General features: G+C 43.6%; 1 protein-coding gene across 2 annotated transcripts in view; it reads right to left on the bottom strand.

Moving 5' to 3' along the window:
• Positions 1-20,052, bottom strand: part of MED13 (mediator complex subunit 13) — a 50,543-nt gene that overhangs the window by 18,597 nt on the left and 11,894 nt on the right. The window contains exons 4-9 of one of the 2 annotated variants that reach the window (XM_066201862.1): positions 8,228-8,373; positions 7,049-7,246; positions 5,962-6,156; positions 4,908-5,070; positions 4,482-4,592; positions 1,822-2,505 (exon numbers count right to left, since the gene is read on the bottom strand). In XM_066201862.1, coding sequence (XP_066057959.1) covers positions 1,822-2,505; positions 4,482-4,592; positions 4,908-5,070; positions 5,962-6,156; positions 7,049-7,246; positions 8,228-8,373 — 1,497 coding nt within the window. Of the gene's footprint in view, positions 1-1,821; positions 2,506-4,481; positions 4,593-4,907; positions 5,071-5,961; positions 6,157-7,048; positions 7,247-7,353; positions 7,487-8,227; positions 8,374-20,052 lie in introns of those variants that run through there. The other variant, XM_066201864.1, reaches the window with a different exon arrangement.

Here is a 20,052-nt window from a genome sequence, read left to right as displayed (position 1 = left end):
TGTGCCCCTGAGCCAGTTTTATTTTCTGCACCCCAAAAGGCACCACATGAGGAAGGTGCTCCCTCAAACATGATGGGAAGTTCCTGCACATTCCTCTCAACTATAGAAACAGTTTGACTTTGTCTAAAACACTTCCTACAAACAAACTGTCCCAAAAAACATCTCACAGCCAACAACAAGTGCAAATCCAGCCATGCTGCTCTTCCATGCTCAATAAATCAGTTTTCTAAATCCTGCAAAAACTGCCATCAGGAAAGGAAAAAAAAAAAAAAAAAAAGAAAAAAAGGAAAGAAAAAAAAAAGATGGAAACTACTTTCTACGAATGGGGAATTAAACGCCTCTGCTGTAATTTTGACCAGCACAGAGGAAGAGAAGTTAACAGCCAGATATCCCAGGGTTTTTTGTAAGTTGTCAAATCAAACTAGGAAAGACCATGTCTTGAAGAAAAAAAGGGAAACATCTTTCCTGATCTACTTGGCTGAAGTGAATTCAAGGCAAAGAAATAAAAAGCACTAAAAAATCCTATAAATGCACAAGTTGAAAGAGTCTCCTAAACAGTGACCACAAAGAATGTCTAAAACTGTGTGTAAGCACAGAGCAACAGCTACACCACATTTACTCCCCCTCCCAGCTTTCCCACCCAGCCATTCCAGTGCTGCCACCAGTGGCTTCCCACTGCCAGCAACGGGACAAAAACCACCTCCAAGCTTCTGCCTTGTGAGCAGCTGCTCTTCCACCCCAAATTCAGCACCCCAGCTCCTAAAATAAAACCCCAAGCTGTCAATAATTTGATACTGATCACAGTAAGAGTCTCCTTTTCACCTGAACAGGAATAAGAAAACTTGGACCAAAAATAATCAACAGCAGTGCATGAACAGAGTGCAGCCCTTAATTCCTCGATCACAGCCCTGAGCCCAAGTTTGTCACCTCTGCGTGCACGTCCCAATCCTGTTAAGCTCTGCCTGCAATTAACAGCCCTGTCAGCACCTGTTGCTTCCCAGGGCCGTGTCCTCACAGGGAAGTGTTGTGAAACAGGGATGACAGGAACAATTCCTACTCGCTCCAGCAGCACAGGGACACAGGGCCAAGGGGTTCTGGTGCAGGGTTTTGTTCCTGTGGTTTGGGGATTTGGGGGTGATCTTTCTTTCTTGGGGGGTTTGTTTTTACTCTAATCTGTAAAGCGAATTCGTCTTGGCTCATTCTGCAGTGAAACGGAGCTCAAACCTAAGTTTTAACACTAAAACCACCAGAGTTTTATTTCCTCCAGTGGCCCTAAGCTCCAGAATTTATTAAAGCTTAAAACAGTATCTGAAGTGCCCAGTTCCTTTATCCCAATAGAAACGAGCAGCAGAGCAGAATGTTTTACAAGCTGGGGCTTGTAACATCAGCTCTTCTAAGCGAAGACGAGCAGAAATGAGAGAAGAAACTTTACCAGGATCTCTGCAGCTGAGACCATCCATATTTTCTCCAAATAACAAAGAAAGCAAATACTAAAGTGAAAAGGTTATTTCTGGAGTTTTTTTGGGGGGGTGGGAAGGAAGGGACTTAAGTCCCAAATAAGCATCGTTTGGCCGCAGATGAGTTTTATAGTATTAAAATAAATATCATTGCTGTCAGCTAAATCAGAGCTAAAATGAGAAAAAGCTGGAAAGTCCTGCTACAGATCTGACTGTGCTTTGTGCTCCCATTCCACAAGGATTAACTTCTTGTGCCCAGAGTCGTGCTCACACCCTCAGCATTACCGCTCCTCATACTGAGAAAATCCTGCCTTCCTCTTCCCTCGCTCCTCGTGTGGTTACCCCAGGATCAAGCACCACTTACTCTGTAACTGATGTTACGTTTTCCTGTCCAGCAGGTATTACTGGATCATCTCTCAACTTATCATTTGGAAGCTGGGGCGGCAAGAACTCCACATCCTTTTTCTTTGGAACTTTATAATACTTCCAAGTCGTGTCAGCTTCATCCTCCTCCAAATTCACGGCAGCGCCGACGTACACGGTGGGCTCGATAACCTCGGGGAAGGCAGCCGGGAAAGGCTGCGACAAACCATCCAGCCTGTCCTCCATTGCTTTTGTGGGCACCAAGGGGTCTGGAGTTGGCATCTGGTAGAAATGTTGACTCTGGGGCGTGGAGGGAGCTTTGGGCACCCCCTCGTCGGCGCCGTCGCAGGGGTGGGGGCTGAGCGGCGGCGGCTGCGGCGAGTTTGCCAGCTCGGCCCCGTGCAGCTGAGGGGGCTTGGCTCCGTCGGTAGTTCGGATATTGGCAAACCTCACTTGGCTGTCTGGTGCAGTCATCACAAGCCTCTGACTCGCTGAATCTGCCTCCATGGCAACATCATCACTGATAGATACACGATGATGAAAAGGAGTCAAAGGGCGTTTCTGTGGCTTATCCCCTTTGTCTTGCTTCTCATTTGTCTTGTGCTTCGGAGCCGCCGGCTGCTGGGGGCCCACAGGTGGGGCCTGCCCCTGTTGACCTGAATTTCTTGGTTTGAGATTTTTGTGCCTGCAGAATTAATACAGGGGAAAAGACTCCACATTAATCTTTCAAATATGTCTATGGTGTTCTTTTTCACTAGATAAGAACCTGCTTCTAGGCCATTAAACAGCTCATGAGAGACGTCTGGAGCTGAAACCGTCACGAAGTGAGGCTGCCTCTTCTTTCTGACCAAAATTTCAGTGACTTGAGCAGCACTGTATGATTTTAGAAAACCATTTTAAAAACTGTTACATCTGCCCTGTGAGCCTAACACACAAATAATGCTCAGAATGAAGACAGTATTTTATAACTGTTTTAGCAGAAATAGATCGTCACATGAACACCTCATCGCTTTTAACTCGTGCCAGCGCTGATGAATCAGTAGAACAACGTAAGAATTAGTGAATGGCTTCTGGAATTCAAACACTGCCATCAGCCAAGAGAGCTGCCCAAGCCTCACTGGGTTAAGGACTGGAAAATTAACATCAAGAACCAAGAAGCCAAGCTCACTCCTACAACAGCTATTTCCAAGCTATTACAAGGCTTTTGTAGCTGCTTACTTACAAATTTAGCAAGTGTGGGAAAAAGAAAAATGCAGTGTCTTAACTGCATTAATCCAGTTGGGGCTGTTCAGTGTAAATGCACTTGAGCTTAAACATTTCATCTGCAAGTTCAAGATGCCAACTTTCAGGATCATCTGACAGAATGAGGCACATGAAATACTGAAGTGTAGAATGAAATGTTTATGATTAAGTCATTGAACTGCAGGTACAGCCTCAGTGCCTGGGAGTTCTTTGCCACTCTTCCATTAGCCAAGTTAAGAAGCACTTGTATTGAAAAAACAGGATTAGGCAGGGATAAAAGGTAAGAGGTATCAAAATCTATTTTTACTTTAAACTCTCACACACATCCACATGTTTTTCTCCACTTAGAATTCAAAACACATGGAATAATACAGGGGTTTAGGTCTTGGCAATTTCTCTTTAGGCGATCGCATATTTCTAATACACACCTCACATAGTTAATTGATTGGTTTGCTCTTAACTAGTGCTATCATAGCTAAATTCTCCTTGAAAAGAACATTTAATCCTCCTCCACATCCCAGCTCTTCTCAGGACACCAGTATTTCCACAGAACTTTAACCAACCATTTCAATAAGGGAGTTAAAGAAATGCATTTCTCTCAAAATGCTCCATCCTCCAGACAGCAATTTTCTCCTAAGATACCAATATTCACTGCAAGGTAATCAGTGTAACATTTAAATCAGAGAAAGTGTTTAAACCTATTGCAACACTTCAGTCACCTAAAGATTAATATTCTCCCATAAGTACAGAAATTGAGAATTCAATGAAATTAATGTTTCCATTTATTTTAAATACCTGTATTAACAGACTGTGGCATTGCAGCCTCAAAAAAGGCTGTTTTATGTTTTTGGTTTTTTTTTTAATTCAGACTTTTTGCCCTTTGTTTTGATCCCTTTTTTTTTCCCCAGCTAATATAAAAACCACACACTGGTATCCACTCCCAGAGGAGCAGTTTTCCACACAGCCACCCATGGAATGCCACCCTTCCCAGAGAGCAGCTCTGGGGGTTTTATTCCTGTTCACCAAGCTCATGATTAACAGCTTTCTCCCCTCAAGGCTAATGCCACAGCCCTCTAGAAGAGGTGCTTAAATCCTAAATAAATGGCATTTCCTGAGAAAGTTGCCCATGAGATGGTTACTGCCCATATCCATGTGGAACTCCAGCCCAGGACCCAGGACTGTCCCTGCACTGGCAGCAGGTCCCCTCAGCTGATTCACTCCACTCCAACCTCTGCATTCACTTCTTGGGCGCAATTTCAAGACCTCCAATGACATTTAGGAAAGGAGATACAAATTTTGTTCCAGCTTTCCTCCAAGCAGCTACTGCTTAATTACTCCTGCAGGAGTGATCAGGAGCCTCTCCTGAGCACTTGAGCCCCGCTGAACATGGCTGGGCTGTGCCTCTGCCAAGTGCTGTACCTTGAACAATTGCAATTTGTCCTCTGCGTGGCTTCAACAAAATCCCAGGATGCCACCTTGTCAGCTGTCTCCTCCTCACACAAGCCATTTGATGTAGCAGAATACTTCCTCCTAGGATTCAACACCAGGAGAGTTATTTGGGAGCAACATATGTTCTTCTCTTATCTTCTGGCAAAGCTCAAGAGCAGTTTGGTGACAAGGGATTCAGCAAAGAGAGGATAAATAGCCTTTTCCTGACATGTTAAACTGAGAACTAAGTAAATCATTCCTAAATAGTTAGGGGGGAAAAAATGAACTTCTTTAGAAATGGTTTATTAGAGGAGTAAAGCACATTCCACCAGCAGTCACAGCATCTCTAACAGAACTAATTGCTACAAGGAGCACGCAAAATATTGGCAGTTTTGGCTTCAGAGGATGAGTACATACTTGTTCTGTGCTCTGTTCATGTTGCACTCTTGCCAGACTCTGTCCACCACTTGGTTGGCCAGTTTTCTGGGGATTTTGCCACCGTGATGGCTGGTACTGTCCGAGATAAATCCATCTGACACCGAGGAAAACTTCACCCATTTCTGGGCAGACTGAGCATCAACTGAAAAGCAGCACCAGAGGAAACAGGTTCAGGCAGTGAGACAATGCAGTGTCCATCACTCCAATTCAATCACCACAGGGAGAAAAGGATCTTCTTGACTCAGTGTTGGGAAATAAAAACACACAGAAAATTTAGGAATAGTAGCAGATTATTACAGGAGATTTAAAAAAGCACCATGTATGTTTATGTTGTAAGTGGGCTGGATATTCTTTATCTTTGATGAAAGTGATCTGAAATAGAAAACAACTCGAGCAAAGGCAACATTATGATTTTAAAAAGGGTCAAGCTTGAGTAACAGATGATCATGGAAGGAAAAAAGAAAAAAAAGAAAAAAAACCACTCTTCTGCACACTAAAACTTATGTAAGTCATCTGAAACAATCAGTGAGTCTCAGCTGCTGTGGCCTAAATCAGCTCCCCATAACCACTGCCCACACCCAGGGCAGAGGGCACACAGCCTTACTGGAAACTCAACTACAGCCAGTCTTCCTGGACTGGGAGAACACAACACCTTCCACTACTGACCGAGGGCACAGGGGGGGTTATGGAGCTGTGCCAGGACACAGGCATGTTCACAGAGGGGAAAAAACCCCCAAAAACCTCCCCAGAGCAACCTAAAGTACTGCTAACAACACCAAGGACAATAGCAACTTTAATTTCAGCAGCTTACAGAAGAGTTTGAGTTCATTCTGCCCACAACTGGTGACATTAGTTTTACTCCAACAAAGCAGTAACTTGGTAAAGTAGTTACTTTAGCAACAAACTAAAGAAATGTGATTTTTCCTCCCCAGCCAGCTGCACGCAGAGCACCTGAAGCCCCTGCAAACACTGCTGTGTGTGAAGGAGAAGCCATGGAAACCATTCCCTCCTGCAGAAGGCAATTCCTCCCCACCTGTCTGAACCTCCTCCGGGGACGTGGGTGGAGTCAGGGTGACGGAGGACATGGCAGGGTCCCTGGTGGAAGCAGGCACTTGGTGGACCCCCAGGCAGGCAGTGGAGCAGTGGGGAGCCCCCACGGAGCTGGGAGCAGGGATGTCTGTCTGAGGGACCAGCACGAAGCACGCCGGGTACACCATCCTCACACCAGCTGCCAGGAGAGAGCATTGCCTGGTTAGTTACACTGCAAGTCATCAGAGGGAGCATTCCAGCACTCACTCCTAAGCTTTACGCTCCAAGTCATCACATGGAGCATTCCAGCACTCACTCCTAAGCTGGCACACCCTTTCCTGCCCACTGAAGCATCTCCTTGGACAAAACCCCTCTGTTGTCACCTCCGTCATTACTTGGTTTGCTTTATCCAGAATGAATAAAAAGGGCTTTGTGTGCACAGGCAGAGACATCCACGTGCTGCTACCTGCTTCTGTCATTCTGTTTTATAAAGGCTGCAAGAATCCTGTTTGATATCACATAACACCACCACCACCCCCAGCAGCACGAGGGTCTGCAGCCATCACTGCACTGTGAGCTCCTCGCAGAGAGGGGATTGCATTTGCTGGTAAACCAAAGGTCACCAGCCCACAGCAGGACAAACCACTGCATCCAGGGGCTGGGATTTTGGGACAAACAGCCGATAAAGGCAGGGCCTGAATACATCAGGTTCTCCAGGACTGTGGTTTTGAAGACATCCCTAAAAGGTAAGTCTGTTCTGTTTGAATTTGCACAGACTCAAACAGCACAACCTGCTTTTTGTGCAGCTCAGATGTCAACAGTGATCATCCAAGGGTTTTTTTTACTCTCTTAGTTATTCATTTTTTTTTAAATCTTGCCTTTTAGGGCACATAAGAAAAAGACCTCCTACTAATGGGTCTGAAAAATCCACTTTGAGCAGCAACACATTGTAGATAGTCCTGAGCATCAAACAGGAAACCAAAACCCAACAACCATTGTTGTACAGGAATCAAATGGGGTCACTTCAGCATTCAGAATTTACAGGTTTAATCAGCCAGTTTATTTCAGTAATTAAAGGTAATCAGGCTCACCAACAAGGACTTCAACAGCAGCTAAAGAATCATCCTCCCAATCCATTTCTTCTTGTTTTTCCTCAGACCCCTCCTTCAAGTTGGATGTGACGGGGTAGAATTGCTTCCACTCCCCAATCAGCTTTTTTGTGGACGAATCAGAAAGCTTGAAGGACTGCCCTGTGAGTGTGCCATTCAACCCAAAGGGGCTCAGGATAACTAGAACAGAAATAAAAATCCATTGGAGATGATATCCACGCCAAATTCCTCCTTCTCCTCTGCAATAGCAGCACTCTTATTTCAGCCACACCAAATAAACAACTTACCCTTGGTAAGTTAAAATGCAGCCTAATCATGATTTACACTACTTGGGTTTTTGGCAGTAAGTTCACAATTTGTTAAATCTCTAGGTGCTGTAAGAATTGAGGAACCACAGTAACAACTGCAAATTAATCCATTCAAACAAGCAACAGGCAAGTTTTCATCTTGGCTTGCAAGGACTCTCAGATACAGGTGGGATAAAGAAACACTTCCAAATCCTGGCAGAGTTTAGGTGTTTGCTCATCCTTTTTCACTCAGCTGGTTACAACAACAGGGAATACATAAGGAATCATCTGGTTCATGTTTAGTCTTGTCCAGAGTGGGGAAGCACAGCTGCTGTTAAGTTGCATTCAGAAAAAACCAGCAAGTTTGGACACTGAGCATTACTGAAGGTGTGTGGCCATGCAGGAGAGGTGATTTCTGCAGGGAGGGATCACACAGCCTCACTGACCAGTCTCAGGCCCCAGCACTCCTCTGTCTTCCAGAGCACAACCTGCATCTGCTGGGGGAACCACAGGGATTTACAGGCAAGGAAGAGCCACGTGAAAAGGGGAAGGGGTGTGAACAGGTTAAATACACTGAGCCAGAAACGGATTTCTGAGACAGCCTCGGTGATAAGGTTGAAACAGCAAAAATATTTAAGTCACCAACAGGACAGTACTAGGAAACGGTGTCATGAGGACAAATCATTCAATTACATGCCAAGAGAGGAATGTGCAAATGCTCCACCTGCACAAGGGCCAGGACACAGCACCTGAGTGTGTGAGGACAGGGCACAGCTGGGGACAGCAGGACACGCTCTGCCCCCAGTGCCAGCCTGCCCCAAGGCCTCAGGGAGCAGCAGAGGGTGACTGCAGGTGCCAGAGGCAGCAATCCCACCTTGGAAGGGGCTGTTGGACTGCTGGGCCAGGGTGAGGTGCTCCTCACTGAGCAGGTACACGGGCTGGTGCTGGCTGATCTCCACGCTGGTGCACACGTTGCTGTCCCCGTGCAGGAAGAAGGTGAAGGAGCAGGACAAGTGCTCACTGCAAAGGCAACAGCAGAAAGTCAGTCTCAAGTGCAGGATGTCAACAAGTGGGTCTCTTTTTCAGTAGTTTTGAAGGCATTTCCTCACAATATATTCATTAATGGAAGTCAACGAAACACCATTCTATGTAAATAACAAGAAAATGCTAAACACATGTTCCCTTTAGAAACCCAGAGCAAAATCAGTTAGAAAACAACAGGCACTGAGTTTTCAGTTTCTTCAGTCTGACACTTTATATTTTGCTGTCTTGAAGAAATTTAAACCGTAATTTTTTACAAGACAAAACCCTGTAATTTAATATTTTTATACCTTATGCATTTATTTAAGATCTCTAGGAATATTTCTGAAGGTATTTTATTTTTAATGAGGTCATATCGAGGTTGTCCTGTCACAGCTCCACTAAGCAGAATTTAATATCAGCCAGCAAGTCACTTCTTTAAGAGCAAGAAGAATGGCAACAGCTTTGAGAAGTGGCTTTGTTTTGTTATTTAAATTGAATCTTATCTTCATGTTCTTGAAGCCAATCAAGTAACTAAAAATGAAATCCCATACCTACACACAAAAGGGAAGATACAATCAATTAAAAAAAAAACGAAGCTCAAGACATTCTTAATTAAAGTCATTAAGGCAAGTGTCAATGTTTAATAGCAGATGCTTCACTGACAGCATCTCTCATGGTCCAGAGTTTTAGGGGAAAACAAAACCCAACAGGCTTGAACAGCAAAAAACTCCCCAACAATGAACATTTCTCCTCCCTACAACTCTGATTTCAATGCTGTTTCCCAGTGCAGTGCACATGCAAGCAGAAGATGCTGCTCATTTGGACATGAAATTAGGTCCAACATCATGGCCAGAGGTGGGCCACGGTCAAGGAGAACCTGAGAAGAGCTTCATAAAGTGCTGGTGAGAAATGAAATCTTCCTTTGTAAGGAGGGAGCAGCAAAATCCTGCTCAGGGGCAGGGAAAAAAGGGATCAAGTCACAGGAAACGCTGATTTTAGTCAGTCAAAGAAAAGGGATCAAGTCACAGGAAACGCTGATTTTAATCAGTCAAAACAGCAGACACTGGAATGGGTTTTTGCATGATCCAATGGAAAAGACACTCCATGAACTACTGCAGCCTAAAAATGAATGCAACACCTCTGTGTCCCAAAACCAGCACCTGATCCCAGCACCCAGAGCCCAGCATGGCACGAAGGCTCTGGGCCATGGGTGTCCCTTAGCCTAAAAGCCAGTTTGGCATTCCTGGGAAAGACACCAACAGCTCCAGGGCAGGGAGAACCACCAGGCACCAGAAGAACCCCATTAAAGCACAACCTCCACAGCTGCAGGTACTGGGAACGTTTTTTTGTGCCATTCCCAAGATGTTTCTTTCCCAGAGGGAGACGGGGAACAGCAAGGGGAAAGAAAAGTTTCTGGAACTGGCACAGCACATTCAATCCATAGGAATGTTTATGGGTTGGTTCACTCTCACCCCCAAGCCTCAAAGTCAGGGAGGAGAAAGGTGGAACAGCGACAAAACCACAAAATTGAGGACCAAAACCATCCCAAAAGGAAGAGAGAATCCTCAGAGTGCTCACGCAGGAGCAGGAAGAACAGCACATTTTTATCCCAGCACCTTAAAGCAGGAGCTGCAGTGACCCCACTGAGGGGCTGCTCTGAGGGAGAACAGCTCTCCAGCTTTGCTCATCTGCTGTTCAGCTTTAATTGTGTTTTAGGGGCAAAAAAAGGCAAGATCTGGATGAATTATAAACCGCTTCACGACAGCTGAAAGGCCACAGTGCTCAGGAATCCCGGGAATGTTCCACTTCCAAAATGCAGTGAGGATGGAGCTGAGCATCTTGTTGGTGCCTTCAAGTGTAACACAAGTCACGTGGCCAGGACACACCACTAAATTCCAGTATGGAAATCTGATTAAATTTTAATCCTTATGCAAATGGTGGAAGACTGATTTTTCAAGCTGAATTTGATTTTCCAAACCATCTTGGATGTTTTAGGCTGAAGGAGTGCCTTGGTTCCCAGTGACAGACACAATTCAGAAGCTCAGTATCAGCAAGATAAAATTTAAAAATAAAAGCACATATTCCCCATATACACTTGAAATGCAATTAAGCTTCACCTCTTGTAAACACCCCATTGTTAGCCAGATAAAGGGCAAACAATCACGGCATAATCTGATGGAATTCTGATAAACCAAGACAAAGGGAGGCATCAGCATGATAACAGAAGCATTTCAATTCAGCACACTGCAAAACCAGTCCTAAGGAGGAGCAAGGAAAACTCAAGGTCACCATGCAAAAGCCAACTCCAAAAATACAAAAAAAAAAAAAAACCAAAACACCCCACCAACCCCAAATCAGATCTCTTTTCTCCCCCAGCTCAGCAGAGGAGAGGTTTCCAATAAAATAATTCCCAGAGCCATTGCTCCAGCTCTGCCTCCATGGCATGGAGAGAGCACCCACTGCTACAACTCATCCTGGAAATCCCAAATATCACCGAATTTCCACTAACCCTGGTCAGAAATTAAGTGTTAAACTGCAGAACCACGCACAGCACTGAGGGGGTTTCTTTGGAGGTGCAGCAGAGTCACTTTCTGGCCAGCAGGATAATAAGTTTCACAGGAGAAATACACAGTAAAAAAAGGGAGTCTGGAAAGTCGGGATAAGGGAAACAGATCCCACCCGGGACACAAAGTATCCCCTTGGCTTTAAAACAAAGGTTTGACCTGAAAGGGAAAATTAACACTTCATGGACTCCGGTCCAGTTTTTCTTCTGAGCCAGTAAAGCTCTGAGACTGCTTCCTCACATTTAAATTATTGCAGGTTACAGAACTTCAGAAATATCAATGCATGTGGAAATAATCACAAGAAATACAAATAAAGAATCCTAATTAAAGCAACAACAACAAAAAAAAGTTAAAAAACCACAGGGAAGCTCTGTGGAGGAATTAGAGAAAAGGAGGAAGGAACATGAAGAACCAGAGCTCTGCAGTACTGGATGCCCCACACAAATTATTTTATGGGCTTTGCAAGAAACTCTACAAACATGCATCATTTTTATTATTGTTTTGTTTAAATTAATACATTTGAACATCCTCCAATTCTTTAAGTTTCTGGAGCCTGGCTGCCAGTGCCCAACCTCAGCTTAGGAGGAATATTCCAAACTTTATTATAATCTAATTAGGAAAAAAAAAGTCTCTATATATCATTTTTCCCCCCACCATTTCTCTAAGTCCTCCTCTAATCTTCTCAATAACTCACCTCACAGCCAAAAATCCTAATCAAGCAAAAAAAAAAAAATCTACCACGTATCACTTTGGGGTAAATAGGCAAATTATCTTTGCAATTCAGTCAAGGACACAGTAACAGAATCAGCCTGGTGGTTTCCTGCCTGCTAACGGAGAGTTCATCCTATTTTTATTTGCAGACTATTTTAGGTAGCTCAGAAGATCACTGGTAATTTGTGCAGAGCAGCTCACCACTGAAATATATATATATATATGAAAAAAAAATCTCAACACCTCAACACTTTGAAATTTTATTCTGCACGAAGAGAGAATCAGTGACATCCTTAAGGTCAGATATAGACAAAAAAAATCTGATGTTGCAGTCAGCACTGATAACCTCTCTTTTCAGTACTTTTACCACCACCATCATGTATTGCTGAATGTATTTTAATTCAGAAAATTCTGAAAACAAAATCCAAATTCTCAAAAAAACCTCTTTTTGTCTTATCCTGAACATCAGGTTGCTCCGTTAATATTTGTAATTAATTTCATTAAAGTCCCAGTCACAGAATTCAGGTATCAATAATCCAGTTCCCAGCTGATCTCTGAGCAGGGATATGAAGTGCCATCAGAACAAGGATTCTTTATGACTTTTGATCTGAATTCAGTTAGATTGAGCTCCAATCCTGAAAGCAACTTGAAAAACAAATAAAAATAAAAGAAGAGACTCCTTGGGAACAATGCTATTTGAAGCAACCTTCAGTCCTCATCTACACTCCATTAAATACATTTGTGTAAAACCATTCGATCCCCCCCATGCTCCCTCTTCACTCTAATCACACAAAACAAAGATGTTTTCCTTTCAGAGACAAAGGATTATGATTTTATGGGGGGAAAAAAAACAGAAGCTGCTGTGGATAAATCCAATACAATCTCTACTTCTGCCTTTTTAAGAATAACTGAAGGGTAGGAGGGGAAACCACACTAAAATCCATATCAACAGGAGGTTTCCATTAGCAAATCTGAAAATATCTCCTTGATAAAAAGGTAATTAGGTCTGGCTTTGTCTCCACATTAGGCCTTGTGTAGAGCTTTAGATCTTCAAAGTGCTTCCCAAACCTTGGCTGCATTAGGACCCCACTAATCCACGCTCAAATCACCTCATGACAGCAGCAGCATAAGGAAGGCTCCGACTAAAAGCACATTTTAATAGTAAATTAAAGGGGAAAAAAATAAAAAATCCAAATGTTTCAGCTGAAAGAGAAAATGTTTGTTTTATGTAATTACTATCTCCTGTTTTCCTCGCTTGTCTGTGTGAATTACTTCGGAGTTGAAGTGGGAGCACCTTATGCTGCCAAAGCACTGAGAACCCAACCAAAATATTTACTGAATCCTTCCACAGTGTGCCTGCCACTCCGTGCGCAGGGAAATAACCCTGCAGAGCGCAGATTCTGCCCCACCACTGGCGCCTGGCTCACTCCTGATCCCACCACGTCCCTTCCAGCAGGGCAGAACCGCTGCTCAGGAGCACAAACACATCAGCTGAGGCAAGGCTCTCATTCATTCATTCATTCCTTTGCACCATTATTATCAAATGATTGCCAAAATTTGGGCCTTCTTGGCCAGTGGTTCCCCAAGAATCAACACCAGGACCGGCTGACAAGAATTGAGAGTTCCCAACCCTCAGCCACCAAAGGGAAACATCTCCCTGAGAGTCGTCCTTCACCACAGACGAGTTCTGGGTGCCACTTCAATGAATTCAAAGCATCAAAGAACCTCCTTGTGAAAGTGTGACAGTTCCCCTCTATAATAAATTCCTGGGATGGAGAACACAGTCTTACAATTAAACAGGTTCTTTTGGAAATAAAAATCTGTAAGGAAAAAAGGTTTAGGGTGACACACACCCCTCCCATGAAGCTCTAATTTTTCCCTTCCTGTTTTGTTTTTATTTTATTTTCCTTTTAACCAAGCTGGGATCCAACAGAACAATTCTCTGGGACTACTCACACTTCCAAGTGCAGCTGGAACACCAAAGGTACTGAGGAGAAGTTTCTTCTCCACCTCCCTCCCACCCTGGCTGCTCCAAAAGCCCATCCCATGTCAAACATCCTCAATTCCCACTCAGCATCCACAATCCTGAACTGCCAAACCCCCCCAAGCTCAATTCTGACTACAAAGGAGCCGGGAATTCAGCGTGCCTGTGCTGTGATCAGCAAAAAAAGCAATAAGTAAAGCGGTAAAAGCAGTGCAAAGCACCTCAGCAAAGGCACAGCTACGTTTTCTGGGGAGCTGCACGTTCTGTGTCAGGAATGAAGGATCCAGGGCTGGAATTCACTCTGGGCAAAGCAGAGATGTTCTTCCAAGCATCCCTGAGTAACTCCCCATGGCCAGGCAGGGAAATACAGCAGAAAGCTGATTTTTGATGATAACACAAAGCAGAAAAACACAGCTAATAGCAAAGTAGAAAAAAACCCTTCCAGTTCAAAGCACATCATTAATGACTCCTGTCAAAAGGCTCTCCAAAGCATTCTTCGTGGCTGAGGATGTTTTGATTTGACTTAGACCTGAGAGTTAAAAATATTTATTTATTCCATAACTGAGTTATGTGCACTAAAACAAACATAAATGGAGCAAGCAATCTGTATTCCAGCATGAGCCACGGTTGCCTTAGACTGCCACATTTTAAATTAACTTCATTATTAACGGGCTTAGCTTCCTCCCAACAAAACCAATTTTATTTTTATACACAGTAGAACTCCAGCATGGCATTTTAAAAGGAAGCAAAGTGATTTTTTTTTTCCAGGAGGCAGCAAGAAGTTTATATGTGTATACACACACAAAGGTATATCTTTTTTCCAGCTACAATTACAAACAATACTACACAGAGTTTGCTCACGTTCCTGTATTTCAGAACTTAAATGAGACTCATAAACCTGCCACCTTGAACTTTGGCATCCTTTAATTTGAGGCTGCAAATCTCAATTATCTGAACTTGAGCTTTCACAGGGAAATCTACGTGTGCTATGAAGAATAAAGATCCAGAATATACTTGGGAAGAGGATAATGACTCTAAACATCCCCGTGTTCCAAAGCCAGGGGAACAGCTTTCCCTCTATTGCTCCTTCCCATCCTGAAACATTTACAAACATCTTGTGAAGCCAGATTTTTTTCCTAAGTTCAAAATGGAAATGCATGATAAAATTGTCACTTAACAAAATCTGCAGTATCTCTACGGCTTTTGTATTATTTTATTGTTCAGCAAACAAAAAGAGCAGATTTATGCTTGAAAGCTAAAAACCAAGAGTCACACCATTTTTCTCCCCCCTTTTTCCTGATGAACCAACTACCAGTGTAATTTAAGCTAAATAAGAGAAAACTGCTTTGTGATGTAAAGTGCTAAATTTGTCTGCTTGTAGTCTCTGTAGCAACCCAATATTCCAAAGAGACAATCATGTGATCAATGCTCTCAGCTCCTGCTGTTTATCCTGCACTGTCCTACTTACAGCAGCTCTCAATTCCAGCTGTCTACAGCAAAAGGAAAAACATCACCTGCTCTCCTGCCGGGACATGATGCCAGAACAGCCTCATTAGAGCTGCTGTAAAAAAAAAAATGTTGACATTGTTTGATTTAAAGATTAACATAGGGAGGAAATTTACACTGCAAAGAGTTGAGCAGCCTTAATAGAAAATATTGCAGCACTATCAGGGAAGAGTCACTGGGTTTCAGACTACATAGACAGAAATAAACCCCAAACCTGGGGGTGAACCTTGTTTTGGTAGTTAACTCTCTCAAGGATGAAGGAATTTTTGAGCTTTAGCACCCGGAAATCTTGTTCCGTTCCTTAAGAATAATAATTCCCAACATCATCCCAGGGGATCAGGAAGTAAAATTCCCCGTTCCTGTGGAAAGACCATGGGAACTGGGAAAAGGGAGGCAAACAGGGCAGAGATGTGGGTTAGAACAGACCAAAAGCAGCACTCCCTTTGTCTTCAGGGCAGTGAGGAGCAGACAGACAGGAGCTGATCCCCTCCGTGGTGTTCAATACCAACACAGACACTTCTGATGGCACTGCAGGACCACTCCCAGCGCCCAAATTGAATAAAATACCCCCCAAAAAACACACTGCAGCCACGGCCACCCCAATTCCAGACTGCAGGGCTCCCACCTGGCCTGCACCAAGTTCAGGAATCACACCCACAGTTCCACCTCTTCCTCATGGCAAGATGAGGTAGAGAAAAAAAAACAAATCCCTCTCCAGAGCTACGATAAGCACACCTTCAAAACAAGATAACTACATGTACAAAGGTTTAAAATAAAGCCAAATTGGTATCTAGAATCCTTTGCAGCAGTCACTTCCCACGAAGTTATACACTTAGTATTTTCTATTTCCATGAGGGGGGAAAAGAAATAAAAGAGAACGGTGGCCTGGCGTTGTAAAATCCTGAACCCAGACTTGTGGTAAACAGAATTACCCTGAAACCTGTGCAGCAAGTTATGATAACCTTATCACTTCTGAATTTCCAAGTGGCTTGTGGGGTGGGTTTTGTGCTTTTTGTTTGGGGGGTGTGGTGTTTTTTCACCGTTTTTAAGTGAACTCGTCAGACACAAGTTCTGCTTTGCCACCCACTGCAACTGGCTGCATTATTTCCCAATTACAAGGGGGAAGAAAAAAAGCAACCATACAAGTAATCTAGCAGCTTTTAGCATTCTAGACTTTCAGTTGTCTAGCAGATCCACCCACAAATTCAGGATTACTCAATTGTTTGCTTACTGCTATTTCAATTGTGTTAAAGTTTAGCAAGTTGTAATTACTCCCAAAAACTCCAAGAGATGCCCCTCATGTAAACACTCGGTACTTGTGCTTCATTAGGAGTGTCATATTTGATCTGTTTAAATTGTGTCTAAAACAGTATTTAATCTGACAGGTTTCCTAATCATATTTATTCCAGGTATACCCCAGCAATGAGTAAGAGGAACAGTCTCATCCAAAGGCAGTCACTGAAGAAATCCAACAGTGGGGTGGAGCAGAACACAGTCTCCTGCTCACATTCATGAGGGGATTTTGGAAATAAAACATACACAACCCTGTTCCTGAAAGCAGCAACAAAACAACTGGTTGGAAAGGAGAAAAGATAACTACATTCCTATTTGTCAAATTTTAATTTAATGTGTAGTCATTTAAACCACGTTATTGAGCTTCTGTAGTCTCCGAGTGACCGAAACAGGTTGTGACAAATACAGAGACAATGATTTTTTTTTTTTCTGTTGTTTGGTTGGAGCAAAGACCTCCAGCAAAATCCTCTCTGTGTTTTTTTTATTCATCTGGAAAACTGAAATTATCTACTTAAAAACGGGCAACAAGACCACATCACACACCACCCCACCCCCACTTCAGGGAGCTGCCCTATCTACAAACAGGAGTGGAACATGCAGACTTAAAAACCTCAGAGAGTTTCCCCAGGCAGGGAAATGGTGAGTTGTTCTCAGAGATCACATTTCAGCCCATCCACCAGTGCCTCCCTTTGCCCAGCGCTGGTTTTTCCTGGGGAGCAGCAGGGCAGGGAGGAGGGAAGAGCAGGTCACGGTGGTTACCTCGCACACGTGACTGCACAATACCAACAGCTCAGGGGTCACTGCTCCCACTGCAAAAAAATTTAAGAGATCTCATATAATAGAGGTTAGTTTAATAAGTTTATTTGTGTAGGAGTCACATCATTAAAGAGTGAACACTCAAAACTATCTCATTCTGACTTCCCTGGTCATCTGCTCGCGTGCCACACCAACGTCAATTACAAACATTCGGGACTCTTAAATTCCTGTTAAAATTAAAACGTACAACGACACGGACTTTTTATTTTAATGTAGCCTTATGCAAGCAGGAAAAAAAACCCCACCAGAGCAAGAGGCAGGAAGGCAGGGCTGCTGGAGGAGCTGTTATCACAGCCCAACACCTCTCAGAAATCACAGCCTCCCCCCTGGCTGCTGCGCCACCACCGCCGGCTATTGTTGGGAGAGCAGAGCACAGAGAATCTCCCCTTCTGGAAGCACATGCTTTCAAACCGAACTGGGAAAAATCCAGATGGGATCAGCTTCACATGAAAGAAACAGCTCTATTTGCACATCCTTCAAAGGGACAGAGAGGGACAGAGCAGGGCTGAGGTCCTGCAGCTCAGCCACAGTCCCACAAAGCCCAGGGGAAGGAGTCACCTCCACACCAAGGGCACTGACTGCTCCATTCCCAGCCAAATTCCTTGAAACTGAAGATTCCCAGCAAGAAGAGCCAAGCTGATTGAAATCTGCAGCTGTAAAACACAGAGAACGAGTCTCTGGAGCGGCTGGCCAAGCCCCAAAGTGCAGGGTGAGATAAATGATGATCCAAAGCACCCTGGTAGCAAACTTCACATCCCCAGGATACCAAATTACCTCAAATTACACAGGCACAGGAATTCCTTCCCAGAGTTTCTGAACCTTAATGCAAAGAACAGCCCCAAAGACAGCAGAGTAACGTGGGATGAAAGACAAAAATACAGCTTCAAAAGTGATTCTTAAGATCTGTGCAGCAATACTCACAAACACGAGAGGGGCTGTTGGGGATTTAGTCTGGGTTTTAATTAAGTCAGCCACATCTACAAAAAAAACCTACAAACTTTGTATAGATTTGGCTGATTAAATGGATCCTAAGGAATGAAAAATATGCAGAAGTTGTATTAAGGTTTAGTTTTTGTTAGTTTTAGAGCAGCTGTCTGGTAGGAAAAACCAGCACCCCAGATGCAGCATTCAGTGCTGGCTGCAGGCCCCTTTATGTGGGGTTTGCTGCATGTCACATTTCACTTCTGCCACGAGAGAAACGTTCCTTTTACTACAAGAGTGTTCCACACTTTGCAGCTCCAGAGGCAGCATCACAGAGCACCCATGGCAGTGTTTGGTTTCCTCCCACGAGCCTGAACTGACCCCTCTGCACAGCCCAACTTCCAGAGAGCAGAAATTATCCCAATTCTAGAGATTCCTAGGAGGGATGAGCCAAATTTGCCACGAGAACACACATCTGTTCACCACTCCCCCACTTCATTCCATAAAAGCCAGTACTCAGAGCATCACATGGCATCGAGCTATCTGGTAGGAAATACTGAAATTTCTCAACAATAAAATATCTCACACAGATCTGTCAAAGCTTTTTACATATTTTTCCAGTAGTTCTGGGTTACATATGATGAAATTGTGTGAGTAAGCACACAATTCCTGCAGTTATTTCCATCAAGCATGCTGACATTCTGACCTTCTTCGAGAAAGAATCAGAGCCTCCAAATTAAACAAACACTGCTATTTTATCCTAAAAGATTTCATCAGCTTTTCCAGCTGCTCTAGAGAGCTTTATAGAATTACTCTAAGAGAAACCAGGACTTAACTAATGCTAGTTTAAAACGGCAATTTGGTCAACCAGTTCCTCAAAGGAGGAAAGCCCAGACTGTGCCAAATACCATATTGGCCAAAATAGTTAAAAGTAAACTCTTTACTCTTGATTTATAGCAGAAAAGAAATGGATGGACAAGGACACCCCAGAGAGGAAATATTTGCCCTGACCAGGGTGGAGAGAGAAATGCCTGGCACTAAAGGACAAGTTTATACATAAATTAAAAGCAGCAGTTCACAACTACTAATAGAAACACACACAAACATGTGCTTCTGCTTCTTCTGCTCCAAAACAGCTTCTAAATTTCTTTCAAGTTGAAATTTATTGCAGAAGATGCCAACAATGGCCAACTCCACACCCAAAAGGCAAAGCCACTGATCTCAAAATTTCCTGCATGCAAGACTTAACACATACATAGACACACACACACACACAAAAAAAAAAGCCACAGAAAAAAAAAAACCCATCATCTAAGCTTTAAATTGCTTTGGATTTTAGGAGCTGATTTGGGAACAACGATTAAACTTGTTCCAGCTAACCTAGTTTTTATTCATTTCATTATTTATTGCTAGGCAACATAGACCGTGTCAAACCACGTTAGAACCATGAGAAGAAGTCCTTCCAATTTAGATCAAAAATTCTCTCCTTGCCCTCCTCCCCCCCAGCATGGAGGCCACATGGATCCTTTTAACACCAGCATTCCCACACACCAGCCTTCCTCTGACCAGGAGCTGACATCCCAAACTCTCAGCATCTCCCATGGGATGCAATTTACCCAAAGCTCAGGTGGGACCTGCAAGGAGCTCTCTACCATGAATTTTTCTTGGTGCTTGCAAGCAGAATTAGTTCCAGGGCAGGTGTCTCTTCATTCTTTTTCTTCCTTCCTGGAAGACTCTACCTTCTTTCCCAACACCCATGATCCGTGGTCTGGACATGGGTACCAGCACACAAGAATTTGTTTACCACACCATCAGAAAGTTTTGAAGAACTCCAAAAAAAGCAGAAAAATAAGAAAGAGCGGAGAGCCGGGCTCCAGAATA

This window comes from Chamaea fasciata, unplaced genomic scaffold (genome assembly GCF_029207755.1).
Source record: "Chamaea fasciata isolate MVZ Bird 193981 ecotype frontalis unplaced genomic scaffold, bChaFas1.0.hap1 SCAF_21, whole genome shotgun sequence".
Classification (NCBI taxonomy): Eukaryota; Metazoa; Chordata; class Aves; order Passeriformes; family Sylviidae; genus Chamaea; species Chamaea fasciata.
Note: the sequence above shows the minus strand (reverse complement) of the source record. Positions and strands in the feature narration are given on the sequence as shown.